Genomic DNA, 16,236 nt, shown 5'->3' with positions numbered 1-16,236 from the left:
ATTGTATGATTTATGTCAATGCTTTACTGACGTTCTACTGAGACTATTGTGGCAGTTATTCTAGTCTGAGTGACAGAGGGTGATATCAGATAATTGTAGATATTGTATATTGCTGCTATGTCGAATGTGAACAAGAAATCAACGAGCTCCACACCTTTGGCTGCCGCATCGAACCCCAACAGAAGGAACTCGACACAGGAACAAGAAATGAATATGGAATTGAGAGAACTGCTCTTGGGACTTAAAAAGGACGTGGCAGAGTTAAAAAAGGAGATGAATGAGAATACGAGATCAACAGAACAAAAGTTGGATGAAATGGGACAAAAAAATAGATGAGAATGCAAGAATAGTCTCAGAAATGACAGGGAAAATTAATAACTTGGTGGTTAAGAATCTTGAAATAACCAAGACGGTACAAGATATCTGATATGAAGGAAACTCACGAAGCATTCCTCGATGCTATCTCAATGATTGAAATGATTGAAATGCATCGAAGGGAAAAAACATTGAGGTTCAGATCGATCCCAGAGGAAGTAGACGAGGTAATACAACAGAAATTGACTGTAGAATTAGCAAAATGGATTGGAATAGAGGAGAAGGAGATGGAAAGTAAAATTGAGAGAGTGTTTAGAATTAAATCAAGAATTGCTAAAGAGAATAATTGGCCAGGGGACTGCTTGGTGACCTTTGTTAATATGGAAATCAGGGATAAAATTCTGCAGTAGTAAGAAACGATTTAAGATACAAGAGTCTGAAATAATAATTCACAAGATAGTTCCACCTAGACTCTTGAGGAAGAGGGACAAATTCAAACCTCTGGTGGTGGTGCTAAGGAAAAAGTCGATTGCGCACAGATGGGAATTCTCCGAGGGAATATCTTTTTTTTTCAAGGGGAAGAGGAGAAGATTTTCGACTTGGCCCAAGGCAGATAAATTTTGGAGGACATATAGAGAAGAGCTAGGAGGTAAAAGACAGCTGGGGGGGGCGGGACGGATGATCATAAAAAATTGTCAGAAGATGAAGAGCTTTAAGCGCCAGAGAAACTGAGCGAATTGATCTATTGTATTCAGTCAGACACAGCCTTTTTGGGTTTTCCATTTTTCTTTTAATAAAAAGCATTTGGTAAGCAATAAAGTAAACAATGGACCTAAAAATAATTACTTGGAACATCAATGGCTTAAATAAAAAAAAGAAAAGAAATAAAGTAGAACAAATACTTAGCAAACAGAAATTAGATCTGATTTGCTTACAGGAGACACACATTCAAAAGCAACACACTAGAGTCCTTTGCAGCAAAAAACTGGGTATAGATTTCGTGTCTTCAAATAAAAAATAATAATGGGGTAGTAATTTATGCAAAACCGCACCTGGACCCAAAATTGATTTATACTGATACGCAGGGGAGGGTTGTGATTGTGGAAATATTAGTAAAAGGGGAAAGGATTAAGGTAATCGGTTTCTATGCACCAAACGAAAAAAAAGTGAATTTTACCAAAAGTTGGCTAAGCAATTAGAATATTGCATAGGAGAAAAGATTATATTTTTAGGAGACCAAAACGGGGTATTGAACCCCGAACTGGATAGATCAGCAAAGATAGCCAAAAGAAAACAAATAAAATTACCAACAACCTTCTTTCAGTTAATAGATTTACTTAATCTGGAGGATGCATGGAGAACTAAAAACCCACTGAACAAAGATTATACTTATTTCTCATACCCCAATATTCAGCAGAAAGGATTGACGCCATTTTGTTAACAAAAGATTTAATAACAAAAATATGTAAAACGGAAATCCAACCTAAAACCATTTCAGACCACAAACAACTTTAAAGTGGGGGTCAAGAAAATTTACAAGATGGAGATTAAACGAATCATCAATTAAAGACGAAAAAATAATTGACAAGGCCAAAGCGACATTTTTTTGACTTTAACTTAAATAAGGGTACAGATTTAAAAGTAGTTTGGGACACCAGCAAGGCGGTCCTGCGTGGTTTTTTTATTCAACAAAGTATAATCCTAAGGAAACAAAAGGAGAAAAAGAAGCAAGAATTGCTGGAAAGGATTAAGAAGACAGAGAGCAAACTGTATCAGAAACCAAATAATTCTCAGATTAAGAAGGATATAAAGATGTTGCAATCTCAATATCAAATGTTATTAAATGAAGAGATAGAGTGGAAACTAAGATATTTAAAGCAAAGAAATTTCGAGCATGCGAACAAACCAGGGAAACTTTTGGCTTGGCAACTAAAAAAGAAAGAGGCAGAAAGAATGGTAAGTAGAATAAAAGTCGGGGAGGAGATACTAGTGAATCCCAAGGAAATAGAAAAAAGATTTGCCCAATTTTATAGAGAATTGTATAGCGAAGGTAATGAGACATGCGATGAAATAACAGATTATTTAAAAAGAAATTGCCTGCCAAAATTAACCAAAGAGCAAAGAGAAATTTTAAACACCCCGGTAACGCCATACGAAATTCAAACAGCAATTAAACAGGCGAAATCAGGAAAGTCACCGGGGCCTGATGGCCTTTCGGCGGCATAGTATAAGAAATTTGAAGACATCTTGAGTGAGCCATTAGAAAACATCATGAATAACATTTTAAGGGATGGAACTATGCCGGACTCTTGGAAACATAGTTATATAGTTTTAATTCCAAAACAAGGAGGAGACCCCGAAAGAATGAGTAATTTTAGACCGATTGCACTCCTTAATAATGACTACAAATTATATGCGAGTGTACTAGCGGAAAGATTAAAAAAGATATTACAGTTTGTAATACATGAAGATCAGGCCGGATTTTTACCAGGGAGGCATATTTTTACAAATACTACAAACATCATTAATCTCATGGAATATTTGGATTTAAAAATTGATAAAGAAGCTGCCTTCCTGCCTTCGTCTAGCGAGTTTTTCGTCTAGCGAGGCATTCGTCTAGCGGGGTACCACTGTACTCAAAACAGACAGCAAGGATCATAATAAATGGAAATCTAACACAGGAATGCAATATAAAAAAGGGGTCAGACAAGGATGTCCGCTCTCCCCACTAATCTTTATCTTAACGTTAGAAATTTTGTGTAAGCAAATACGGGAAGATAAAGATATAAAAGGAATTACCATAAATTATGGTAAAACAAAAATGCATAGAAGCTTCTTTAACCATATAATAAGGAACGCTATATATAAGGTATGGGATAAATATAAAAGGTATATAGAAATGAAAACACCAAGATGGACCTCCCCCTTTGAGGCAGTGGCGCTGAAAAGAAAGAACAATGATAGAAAAGAGTGGATCACATATAAACTTCTTCTAACAGAAAGAGGAGGGAAACAGGAACTGAAAAAGTATGAGGAGATTAAGGAATACCTATCAAGCTGGTTGGATTATTTTCAAATTAATGACATATATAAACAAGACAAGATGATTGGATTTGGAAAGGAACCTTCAAAATTTGAAAAAGAATGCTTAAATACTAATAACAAATTAATCTCCCAAATGTATAAGATTCTGTTAGAGTATGAAGTAATGGACGAAATGGTAATGGCCTCAATGACCAAATGGGCTCAAGATCTGGGCCACCCAATTATGTTTGAGGACTGGGAAAAACTATGGCAGGTTAATTTTAAATTTACTGCAAACCAGAACATAAGAGAAAACATGTTGAAAATGGCCCATAGGTGGTACCTCACACCGGCTAGACTTTCCAAAATGCATAAAAGTGTTGCGAATGTGTGTTGGAGGTGTGGAGTGGAAAATGGAGATTTTATACATATGTGGTGGAGGTGCCGAAAAATTAAAATATTTTGGGGGGAGATATATGATGAATTGAAAAAGATGTTGACAATCTCCTTTCCAAAAAACCCGGAGATGTTTCTATTAAGCATAATAGATAAAGAGATACCAAATAAGCTGAAGGAACTCTTCTTATATGCAGTTGCAGCGGCCCGATTAGTAGTTGCAAAAGGATGGAAACAGCAAGAGGCACCAAATGTCGTTGACTGGCAAATTAAACTACAAGAACTAGCTGAGATTGCTCTACTTACAAATAGCATTAGAGGAAACACCAAGCAAAGATTTATTGGAAAATGGGAAAGTTACAAAAATTATGTGCTAAAATATAACAAAAGTTTTGTTAGTATGCCAGCAGTTGAGGAATAAGGGAAGGGAAGTAAGATAAGGGAAAGACGGTGGAGTAAACATCAATGAGTGAAATCTCATTATGGCCTGAACTGGCAGAAGAAAACTGGTGTGTTTTAGTGCAGTAGAGCAACCAGGAGCTTCCGTCTTGTCACGGGGGCAGAAAAGGGAGCTATGCACAAGCACCTGATACCTTGTCTCTTTTAATGGAATCCTCTTCCTTCCCCACAGGGCTGTACTTTCCCTGATCCCTGTGACATCCACATTCCTACCCAACACCACACTTCTCAGACTCATATTCCAGACACACACTCTGGCACTGTCTACATCCCTACAAGAGGCCCTCTTGTTGCTTCCACCTTCCTTGAATATTTGAGGAGGGAGGGTGGCAGCTCATATGCTATGGAGTTCCCTGCCCAAAGAGGTATGCTTTTCCAAACCAAACTTAAATTCAGTGATTGCTGATCCATGGCTATTTGATGTACCTGTGAGGACAATTAATTTGCTGATGAAGAATCATCATTGAAACAGTTACAGGTAGGTACCCATGTTGGTCTGCCATAGTCAAAACAAAATAAAAAATAAATAAAATGGACATAAATCTGATATCAGGAATCACAAGACAGAGAAACCAGTAGGAGAACACTTCAGTCTCCCAGGACATTCTATACAAGATCTCAAAGTAGCTGTCTTACTACAGAGGAATTTCAGAAATAGACTGGAAAGAGAAGTTGCTGAATTGCAACTAATTACCAAACTTAAAACAATGGAGAGACCTGGTCTGAACAAAGACATTGGATTCTTTTCTCATTATACATGACAAAGCTATCTTCAGCCATCTCACCCCTTGCTTTTTCCTATAAGAACAATTGCAGTCGTTAACAGTCATCAACAGGTTTTCCACACCCATCAGCCAATCACCCATTCCCACCACCCTTCTGAGTAATACCCCTCCTCACTTTCTCACTATATATAAGGGTCTGGTGACTTCTCTTTCAGTGTATCTGAAGAAGTGCGCATGCACACGAAAGCTCATACCAAGAACAAACGTAGTTGGTCTCTAAGGTGCTACGGGAAGGAATTTTTTTATTACCGGTATTTTGTTTTGACTATGGCAGACCAACACGGCTACCTACCTGTTGCAGGCAACAGTTTGTGTCGACTACTGTGAGTCCTTTTTAGTGGTCCTGCAGCAGCAGCTCCCCCCATTAGCCACTCCTAAGCCATCCCAGTAGTAGAAGAAGAAGAAGAAAAAGAGTTTGGATTTGATATCCTGCTTTATCACTACCCGAAGGAGTCTCAAAGCGGCTAACATTCTCCTTTCCCTTCCTCCCCCACAACAAACACTCTGTGAGGTGAGTGGGGCTGAGAGACTTCAGAGAAGTGTGACTAGCCCAAGGTTACCCAGCAGCTGCATGTGGAGGAGTGGAGACACGAACCCGGTTCCCCAGATAACGAGTCTACCGCTCTTAACCACTACACCACACTGGCTGACAGTAGGAGAGTCTTCTCAAAGCATGGCAGAGTGTGGGTGGGTGGGGTATCACCAGGTAAGGAATAACATTCAGCTCAAACTTCTGTTACCCTTCTTCCCCTTCTTTGCTGCTCCACCTCGGGACAGAGGGCGCTTCAGCATCATCAAACAGTGCAGAGAAAAGCTCAGCGGAAATGCTTTGGCTGCCAAGATCATTCCCTATAGGCAGGAAGAAAAGGAAGATGTGCTCCAGGAGTATCACATCCTGAGGAAGCTTCACCACACCAACATCGGGCAGCTGCAGGGGGCCTACGTGAGCCCACGCCACCTGGTGCTGATCACAGAACTTTGTGTTGGTCCTGAGCTTCTCAATGCTTTAGCTGGAAGGTAAGCCTGCTTGTCCAGCAAAAGCCACAAAACTGTGGAGGACTCTTTTCTCCTCCTCCTCCTCAGAATACAGTTTTCAGAGGTTCCATTGTAAAATTTCCATAGGCAACCCATTGTAAAGGTGCCAGTATATGAAGAAGACAAGTATAGACCAGTAGTCTTCAATGTTTTCCAAAGCAGGCCCCACCTTTAAAACAAGAGGAAGTGATGGCGTCTCCTGTTGCAATAACCCCTGGCTTTGGCTGGAAAACTACTTCCTTATTTTACATTACTTAAGTATAGTGGGTTGTTGTTGTTTTTTTACAAGTTGGTTACCAAAACCTTAAAATCCCCAGAAATCTGGCAGATTATATACACACGCACCCCTCTCTCTCTGTTTGTTTGTTTGTTTTGTGTGTATCTACACTACATGTGCATATTTATGTATTATACACACAGGGACACACACAGTAAGAAAGGTCTGAGAAATGTAGCTTTTAAAATAATCTCTGCCTTTTCTTTAGTGATATGCTCACACAAACACCCATCCAGCACAATCTAGAAAAAAATGCCCTTTGAGTTTGCTTTCAGTCAAGTATTTATGTGCATCCCTTGCTTAACACCAACTGATTTTTAATTCTCATTAAGACTATAAAGTGTTGTGGTGTAACCAGGTTCTCTTTTCTAGGCCATCCTATTCAGAGGTGGAAATCAGAGACTATCTGTGGCAGATCCTTAGTGCTGTTGAATACCTCCATGCACAGAATATCCTGCACTTGGATCTGAGGTCTGAAAATATGATTATCACTGAACCAAACCTGCTCAAACTCCTGGACTTTGGCAACGCACAGTTCAATGAACCCAACAGAATCATTACCCTCAATGGGTGCACAGACTATGTAGAAACTATGGGTGAGTAATGTGCCTTTTCTTGGATCAAGGGTCTGAAAGGCCTGGTGAATTTGGTGATCACGTCTTGAGTTGGACAGTTGGGCCATGTAACCCAGTCTACTCTATTTGGCTGTGGCACTCTAAAGCTTCAGATGGGGTTTATTCAAAGTCCTGCTACCTAAGACTCTTTGACTAGAAAAGCAAGGGTTTTAAGCTGGGTCTTCCCAAATGCAGAGTGCGTGTTCCACCTTGGCGGCCCTTCCCCCAACTCAGAGCAAGACTACAGAGCCACTTATCAAAACTATTGTGTTATCAGTTGTAGCTCCACATCGCAAATAGCTTAACTTCAGCATTGCACTCAGCTCCATGAACCTGGCTCCAGCCCAGCAAGTTACTCATTATTATAGATGGAATTCGCTGTCCTCACATTCTCTCTGGCAAAAGCCAGAGTTGTGGAGCCAGGAAATCCAAGGGAAACAAAGAACAGCTGGACTTAAGAGGCAGGAGACACTTGCAGTGAGTGACAGAAACGCCACTCCTTTGGAGCAGGGAGAAGGAAAGACCACATGTTTCTATACAGTGCACAATGGCTGTTTATAGTTTTGGAGGAGGGAAAGTGTGCAATAAATCAACCTTTGTTTGGTTTGCATATTGCTTCAGGTAGTGTGAATTTAGTAACCTTGCCTCCCCTTCCCGCCACTGCATCACTAACCCCCCACTTCTTTTTCCTCCTTTGCCCTGAAATTCTTGTCCTATATTTGATTTTCACCTCCCCCTTTTGTCATCCACATTCCCCCTCTCCCACCCTTCCTCATTTTATTGCCTCCCTTCTTTTGTTCCTAAATTAGATCTATTAATATATGTTGCTTAAGAAGAACGAAGAAGATAGGTGCTTAAAAACTGAGTACTTCCAATTTATAGGGCTTTTTATTTAAAAAATTAATTAACTACAATGGGAATTAAAAAGACATACCTCCATCCATCCCAAATCCCAGTTTGTTAATTATCTTTATGGTTTTCTTTGCAAAAGTACACTGGATCTTATTTTAGTGCAAATTAATTAACCTTAGCAAGCAAGGGTTAACATTTGCTTGCTCTGCTTACTGGCTCCACCTCGATTCATGATAAATGAAGCAACTTTTTATAACCACCTGTTTTTTCTGCAAGAGCCGGCTTGTGCTTTTGTATCACAGAGCTCCGAGAGATGGCTTTCTGGGTGATGGTCCTATGTGCCATCCTGGCATGCATATTGGGGGGGCTCTACCTGGTGGGGGCATTCCGCCAGAGGAGAGCCAAAGAACCCCCTTTAGATAAAGGCCTCATTCCATGGCTTGGACATGCATTGCGCTACCAAAAGGACGGTGTTGACTTCTTGCAAAGGATGCAGAAGAAGCATGGGGATATCTTCACAGTATTGCTTGGAGGACACTATTTCACTTTTGTGATGGACCCACTCTCCTTTGGAGCTATTGTGAATGAAGCAAGAACCAGGCTGGATTTCACTTTATATATATCACAAATTGTGGCCCAAGTGTTTGGGTTTCAGCATTCAGAAATGACTCGTAAGATACTAGAGACAGCCAACACAAAGCACCTCAGGGGCGATGGACTCATGGTGCTGACCCAGGCCATGATGGACAGCTTGCATAGAGTGATGTGGCATAGCCTGAGTTCAGCAGGAGGGCAGAAATCCTGGAAACAGGGTGGATTGTTCCACTTCAGCTACAACATGGTCTTCAAGGCTGGATATCTTGCTGTGTTTGGAAATGCACAAAGTAAAGGTGTAAAGGACAAAGAAGATGCTGAGAGGAGTGACCTAGCTGACTCTGAAGATGTATTTGTAGAGTTTCGCAAATTTGATATTTTTTTCCCGGGATTAGTTTCTTCCACACTGTCTCCCAGAGATAAAAAAGAAGTAGAGTCTCTGAAGAGACACTTCTGGAACATCTTTTCTGTAAAGGAAGTATATAAAAAGGAAAATATCAGTGGCTGGGTAACTGACCAGCAAGAGCAGCTGGATGAGGCTGGGATTCCTGAATCCATGCAGGGGCGGTTTTTGTTTTCGTTGCTCTGGGCATTTCAAGCTAATTCTGGCCCAGCTTCCTTCTGGCTTCTTGCCTACCTGATGAAAAATCCCAAGGCAATGGATGAGGTGAGGAAAGAAGTGGACAGAGTGGTGGGAGAATCTGGCCAGGAAGTGAGGGCAGGGGGTCCAGTGCTTAATGTCACCAAGGAGATGTTAGACAAGACCCCCATCTTGGACAGTGCTGTGCAAGAGACTTTGAGACTGGCAGCAGCCCCTATGTTGATCAGGGCTGTGATGGTGGATCTAGAAATCCAGATGAATGATGGAAGAAAATACCTTCTGCGCAAAGGAGACAGAGTTGCACTTTTCCCCTTTGTGGCAGCACATATGGATCCCGAAATCCACCCAGATCCCCATGTTTTCAAATATGACAGGTTCCTCAGCCTAGATGGCACAAAAAAGAAATTCTATAAGAATGGGGAAAAGGTGAAATATTTCTCCATGCCTTGGGGTGCAGGGTCCATGTGCCCTGGGCGATTCTTTGCTACCAATGAGCTAAAACTCTTTGCCTTCCTGATGCTGACATACTTTGATATGCAGCTGGTTAACATGGAGGAGGAAATCCCTCCCGTAACCAAGAGCCGCTGTGGGTTTGGTGTAATGCAGCCCACACACGATGTTCAGTTCAGGTATCGACTTCGCCACTGAAGGTAGGAGGCAGAGCAAGCAACGTGGTATCACATACCTGTGAATCTTCAGGCCAAATTAAGTTTAAAAAGAAAACAATTGTATCCCCTGCACCTGGTCACATTTCCCCCGCATATTGTTGCCTATACCTGGCCTGTTGTACCGTAAAAAGAGTGTCAGGTCTGTCCAGTCTGCTTTGTGAACATTTCATAATCATTTGCAATTCTCCTGGCTGTCTTGCAAAAGATGCTTATTCAATACATTTTGGTATTTTCAGTTTTGCTGCTGTTGATCAATGCCTGTCAACAAGTATCCATTTTCATGTCTCCAGGGATATTGCCGTTTGTCTGTCTTGCGGTATCTTGAAAATAAGAAGCCCAAATAATTGGTGGTAGATTGGGGAGAAAGAGAGTTAGTACTTTGCTTTACTTTTTGGCTCCTATTAAAGTTGACTCATTAATTGATCCTCAGTTGTTTTGTGGGTCCTGACTGGTTTTTTTTGTTTAATGTTTTGGTGATGCCGACTCTTCGTAGTAGTTGCTCAAAGGGTTTGTAAAGCTTGCTTTCTTAACTTTTACTTGGAAGGAAAATAATTCACTTTGACTGTAACTGCATGGATTAATAGTATACTAGGAGAAGCCAACCTGAATCTTATTGCAAAACATGTAAGAGAGGAATGAAAACAATTGATAATTAATTTACAGTAAGCATTTCTGTAAGCAACATATTTGATGCACTCACATTTCTCAGAGAAAAGACATTTCCTTTAAGAAGGAAATTGTTTTATTTCTTTAAAAATGCAATTTGTGCAATATAAACAAGAAACCAGTGTAGGCAGAACACCTTCTTCAAGCAGCCTCAGGGTAGTAACCACAGGGGAGGCAGGAGGCAGTCCCAGCAACAGCAACAGCCCTGACTCAGACCAGCGCTTCTGATGTAGGGGAAGGTACAGAACTTCCTCAGTTCCTGGAAAGTCATGGCCAGGAGCATTACAGGATAAAGTTTGAGCAGCTCTCTCCCTCCCCCCGCCCCCATTTCATTTCCTCTGCTCACTCCAAGAAATCACAGATACATCTCCTGATGTTTCAGGCGATACAGCATTTGCTGGATATCAGGGCAATAGAGCCTGTGCCAGAATCATAAGGAGGAATCTGGCTGCTACGCTATTCTCATTATGGTTCCAAAGAAGTTGGGGAAATGGAGGGTCATCCAGGATCTCAAGAGGGTCAATTTATATTTGTACCAAAAGAAATTCAGAATGTAGACCTTGAAGACCATTCTAGAAGGCCTCTTGCCTGGGGACTTTGTTGCTTCCCTGGACCTGATCAATGCCTACCTCCACATAGCAGTTTACCCAGCCCATTGCAGATTTCTGCATTTTGCATACCAGGGCAGGAATCTCCAGTACATATGCCTCACCTTGGATTGGTCCTCAGCCCCAGGATGTTCTTGAAGTTGCTGGTAGCTGTGGTGGCCCATCTAAGGAACAACATCTGGACAACATCTTGATCAGCTCAGACTCTCGCCAATAGAAAAACACTGCCACCAAAGCATATACATGCAAAGAACGTGGAACCAAGTGGCAGGTCCTCGTGCAAGAGGCCACCAACCTCCTGTCTAGGGCAGAACCGTATCTAGAATCTCTATCAGCAGAACATGTATCAGGCACCTCCAGCATTTGAGCCGACATGCTCAGCCACCAACAGGTCTCCCAAGCAGGTGTGGAACCTTTTTCCACAGGTGTTCCAGCAAAGTGTGGGTTGCTGTGGTCTTCCAAAAGTAGATCTGTTCACAAGTTCAAAAGGTGGAGCTCTTCTCCTGATTCAGGACACAGGGAGTGGTGGGCATGGATGCCCTGACCTCTGCCTGGCTGGGTACGGGGCTTCTATACACCTTTTCTCCCACTGCTCTAATCGAGACTTCTCAGGGGTGTTAGATTTACACCAGATGAGCTTATTGTAGTGACTCCCTTCTTGCTGGGGAGGGGCGGGGGGCTGGTTCACAAAACTGGCCTTATCAGTGGCAGACCCTTAGCCACTACCGTACAGGAGGGACCTGGTGTCACAGCGATAAGTCCACCACCCAGAGTCAGATTGGCTACAACTCCATACCTGTTGTTGAGAGGGAGGGCCTAAGAGAATTAGGATGGTAATCACTACCATCCTAGCTTCCTGCAGACACTCCACTCCACCCAGCACATCTATAAATTCACCTGGTAGACCTTAGTCAGCTGGGTACATAGAAAGAAGATGGATTCCCTAGCGGGACAGATACCAGACATCCTGGCCTTCCTACAGGATGACTTGGACCAAGGTCTCTGCCCCAACACCCTCCATAACAGGTGGCAACCTTGGGGTCAGGATTCAGATCAGCAGGAGCCCCTCTGGCTTCCCTGTCCTTGATCAAATGCTTCTTGAAGTGGGCTGTGCAGATGTACAGGTTCCCCACCTGGGACCTCCATAGCATACTGCTCTGTGAGCCCCTGAGGATGGTCTCCCTGACATTTGTTAGCTGGAAGGCTCTTTTTTTGGTGTCTATCTCCTCAGTCCGGCGGGTATCAGAGATTACAGCCCTTTCTATCCGCAAAGAGATAGGTATCATTCAGAAGGATTCTGTCACACTTCAGTTAAACCCCATCTTCACCCCAAAGGTTAATACCATCTTCCACAGGCTCAAGAAGTGGTCCTCCCTTCCTTCTGTCCAAAACCCAAGTTGGATAGGGAGATGGAATGGCACTCTCTAGACATGTGGAGGGCCATCAGGATCTAAGGTGCACAGAGGAATTGTCTCCATGATTGTCTCCTTGCAGCCCAGATCCAGGGGGCACAAGGCCTCCCCAGTGTCATTAGCACGCTGGATGAAAGCTGGCATCACCAGATGCTATGAGTGAGGGCCTCTTTGGGAAGCACTGTTTGGGACCCAATCTCCTCTGGGTGGCATAAGCAGGGCAACCACCTGGTCCTTGCCTTCCAGCTTTGGGAGGCATTGGAAGCTAGATAAGCCTCAGCCAGGGTCTCCTTTGGAAGCCAAGAGCTTTGACAGGTAGTGAACACCACTGATGTAAGAGCCCACAGAGACACATCCTACACCGGATTCCCTTCCTCCACTACATGCACATGAAACCTCCTACCAAGAACAAAATTAGTTGGTCTCTAAGGTGCTACTGGAAGGAAATTTTTATTTTTTATTTTGTTTCGACTATGGCAGACCAACACGGCTACCTACCTGTAACAGAATGTTATGTTTCCACAGGGGGAATACTGTTCTTTTCCCTTAACAGGTTGTGCTCTTTTCCTACCTTTTTCTGATGTATATTTTTTGGCTATTGGTTAACTAGCTTATACACAAATTGAACTACGTGTTTCTCATAAAATAAGACACCGACTTATATTTATCTTACTCAAGAAAACAAGCCTATGGCTTATTTTTTTGGGGGGGTGTCTTATTTTTTTATTAAGTACCGTATAGTTATGGGCGCCTGCCTCCTTCTGCCGTGGCCAGGGTTGCTGCTGCTGGGTCCAGCTGGCTCGGGGTGCACGGCCCGACCTGGCAGGCCTCCTCCTCCTCCTGCTGTCTCCCAGAGGCTCGGGGCGCTCCGCACGGCGCTGCCAGGCGCCGACCTGGCAAGCCTCTTCCTCTTCCTGCCACAGCTCGGCGCCCAGAACTGGCTGTTGCTGCTGCTGCTGAAGTGCTGACAAAGCGCCCAGCAGCACCGCGCGGAGCGCCCCGAGCCACAGGAGGAGGAGGGTTCAAATTGCTACCGTACAGAGCACTGCTGGGTCCCATTGGCTTGGGGTTTCACACGGCATGCGCTGCTGGGCATTTTGATGGGGCTGCAGCAGCAGCAACATCCGGTTCTGGGCGCCAATCCGACAAGCCTCTTCCTCTTCCTTGGCACCCTCCAGAACTGCGCCCAGCACTACGGCTTATTTTCGGGGTATGTCTTATATTTCGTGAACGCTTGAAAATCCTGCCATGGCTTATTTTATAGGTACGTCTTATTTTATGAGAAACACGGTAGCGAGGGCGGGTGTACCCTCTCAAAAGTTTGACTTCCTGCCAGTGGAGAGGTGGGTAGCAGCAGCCCACAAAGGATCCCCTTCCTCCCTACAGAGGAGAAGCTTATCATGGTAAGTACCAACGTTTGCATTTTTTTTTTTTTGGAGATTTTCTTGGTTTACAAGTGTACAATGTCTCTCGCATTTTTCCATGTAACATTTTTACAGATCAATTTTGGTTGTTGAGACATTAGGCAGAAAGGGGGGGAGGAGGTGGGTGGGATGGGGGGGGAGGGTGGGGGGGGGGCGATGTTTCATTTTTCCTTAGTATATGTAGGATTTGGTGTCAGAGAACCAACACAAACGACGTTTGCATTTCTAAGGAAGCTTCCCTAATTCAAATGTGTCTTCTTAGCTTCAGAACTTCTGGCAGATAAAGGAGCTGTTCCACAGACAGACATCTGGGCTGTTGGAGTAACAGCTTTCATCATGTAAGTCTTTTCAAGTTTCGTTTTCTTGGGTGCGTGGCTGTTTGGGAAAGGGATAATTAACTATAAAATCCACCAAAGCACAGCAGATCTGGAGAAAACATGCAAAGGAGGCTTGGAGCAGAAATTCACCAGGATTCTGTTATTTCACACAATAATAGCCAGTGTGTAATAATTGCTTCTTAACCTCTGATGGCTAAGAAATGCATAAACATTATTTGTCTCTATTTGCCCCTCCTGCTTCCACTGCTCCTCTACTGTCCATTTGAGTCAGAAGGCCACCTCTTAACTGATCCCAGATTCGTGTATGATTAAGATTTCTAAGGCTGCAATCCAAATCACTCATACAAATGGAGCTGAGCTGGGCCAGTTTGCATGGAGTGGAAGCGTCCTTCAACTCCTGCTAGCAGAGTGATGTTTGTGTCACTCCGCCAGTGCAGACCTCGCCCCTCCATCTACAGAATATGTGGGTGAAAGTATCCCCATGGGCAAAGCCCCCAAAGTGGGGCATTTTGAAGACTGGGATGGGCCAGCCCAAGACCCACTGGATCCCAAGGTGCTTGCACAGCCAGCACAGGATGAAATCGGATATGATCTGATCTCCAACTTTCCAATGTTGCTGCTGCAGCCTTGAGTAGTAGTAGTAGTAGTAGTAGTAGTAGTAGTAGTAATAAATTATTATTTGTACCCCGCCCATCTGGCTGGGTCTCCCCAGCCACTCTGGGCGGCTTCCAAAAAATATTAAAATACGTTAAAATATCACAGACTAAAAACTTCCCTAAACAGCAGAGTGACTGCAGTGGTAGAAGCATGGTGGTGGTAGAAATTTCCTCCCAGACACTGTTAAGGGCTTGGAACAAGAAGGGTTTTGCAGACAAGCAACTTGGCCAAACTGCGAGAGGCAGTGAAGGATAGGCGTGCCTGGCGTGCTCTGGTCCATGGGGTCACGAAGAGTCGGACACGACTGAACGACTGAACAACAACAACAACAACAACTTTTTGATACCTGTCATGGTGCTGTCAGGTATGGAATCATCAGAATCCATTCACCACTCCTCAGTGTCTCCTGCCAGTCCCTGACAATACCTGAGGTGGGGCAGATGTGTTTATCTAAACCCAATTAGCCATAAGCTCTCCTGGTGCCTTAGAAACCTTGCTCTTCATAGCTCCCTATGGAGACTGGAGAGCCTCTTCTGTGAAATGGGAATAAGAATCAGATGCTTGTCAAAAGTTGGGTGGAGATGAATAAATATTGAAAAGTGCTTAACATGATAACAGAGCTTGGGGTGGCGGCTCCTTCCCTCACCTGCCGTAGAAGCGCCATCTAGAGTAGCTGTAGGCAACTGCAAGTTTGTGGGACAAACTGAAGATCAGCAAACAACCAAAAAAATCAGCTGGGGTGGAGGCACAAGCAAGCTGCATGGTGGGAAGAGAGAAATGGAGAGATAAAGAACAGAAATGGGTAGAAGAGGTACAGGAGTAAGTGAAAGGAACCCAGTGTGTGGAAGGAGACAAAGGGTGGTGGGATAGAAGAGGGAGAGGTGAAAGGAGCCCATAAGGCAAGTCTTGGAGGGTCAGAAGGAGGCAAGAGCTGGACAGGAAGCTGAAGGGGGAGCAGAGAAAGGGTGTGAAGGGAGATATAAGCATAGGTGTCAAGTATCACGTTTTTGGCCGGATTCTCCCGTTTTTAGACGTGTTTCCTGCTGCTCTCCCGTATGATTGAAAATCCCGTATAATACCGGGTTTATTAAGTTTCAAAGGACTGCTTTTTCTGCCCGGCTCACAAGTCACGGGCGATGAAGGCTGCAGCGAAGAAATCCCGCCTCCTGCCTTTAAGGATTGGATGCTGCAAGCCAGGAAAGCAGAAGAACAACAACAACAAAAAAACCACCTAGCTGAGCCTTCATTGGCTGCCTCGGCTGCCACTCGCTGGTCCCTCCCAGAGCTCCTGGAGCTTTGAATCGGCTCCAGACTGTGGCGAAGGAAGCCTGCAAGTGCACCTTTTCCTAGTTGCAGATTTGCTGTTAATATTTTAGCCTGCTTGGTCCAAGGCTTTTTCAAGTTCCAACTTCCGACTCTTGGGGAAGTAAATGGAGCAAGATGAGCAGGCAGCCCGACGAAGCGGGGTGTGTGTGTCTCAGACGCACGCAAGGGAGCGCTGGGCTGGCAGG

At 43.7% G+C, this 16,236-nt stretch overlaps 2 protein-coding genes across 2 annotated transcripts; both read left to right on the top strand.

The window, feature by feature from the left end:
• The first annotated feature begins 5,652 nt into the window (after window positions 1-5,652).
• Window positions 5,653-14,332, top strand: LOC117056009 (striated muscle preferentially expressed protein kinase-like). Its single transcript, XM_033165997.1, has 3 exons — window positions 5,653-5,996; window positions 6,664-6,887; window positions 13,993-14,332. The coding sequence occupies exons 1-3, from the start codon at window positions 5,653-5,655 to the stop codon at window positions 14,070-14,072; spliced, it is 648 nt and encodes a 215-aa protein (XP_033021888.1). The 3' UTR covers window positions 14,073-14,332.
• On the top strand, window positions 8,012-10,049 carry LOC117056113 (5-beta-cholestane-3-alpha,7-alpha-diol 12-alpha-hydroxylase-like). The gene has a single exon (XM_033166232.1). It carries the CDS (start codon window positions 8,071-8,073, stop codon window positions 9,598-9,600), a length of 1,530 nt encoding a protein of 509 aa, XP_033022123.1. The 5' UTR covers window positions 8,012-8,070; the 3' UTR covers window positions 9,601-10,049.
• Window positions 14,333-16,236: the final 1,904 nt, after the last annotated feature.

This window comes from Lacerta agilis, chromosome 12 (genome assembly GCF_009819535.1).
Source record: "Lacerta agilis isolate rLacAgi1 chromosome 12, rLacAgi1.pri, whole genome shotgun sequence".
Taxonomy (NCBI): domain Eukaryota; kingdom Metazoa; phylum Chordata; class Lepidosauria; order Squamata; family Lacertidae; genus Lacerta; species Lacerta agilis.
This window is presented reverse-complemented; position numbering and strand designations above follow the sequence as displayed.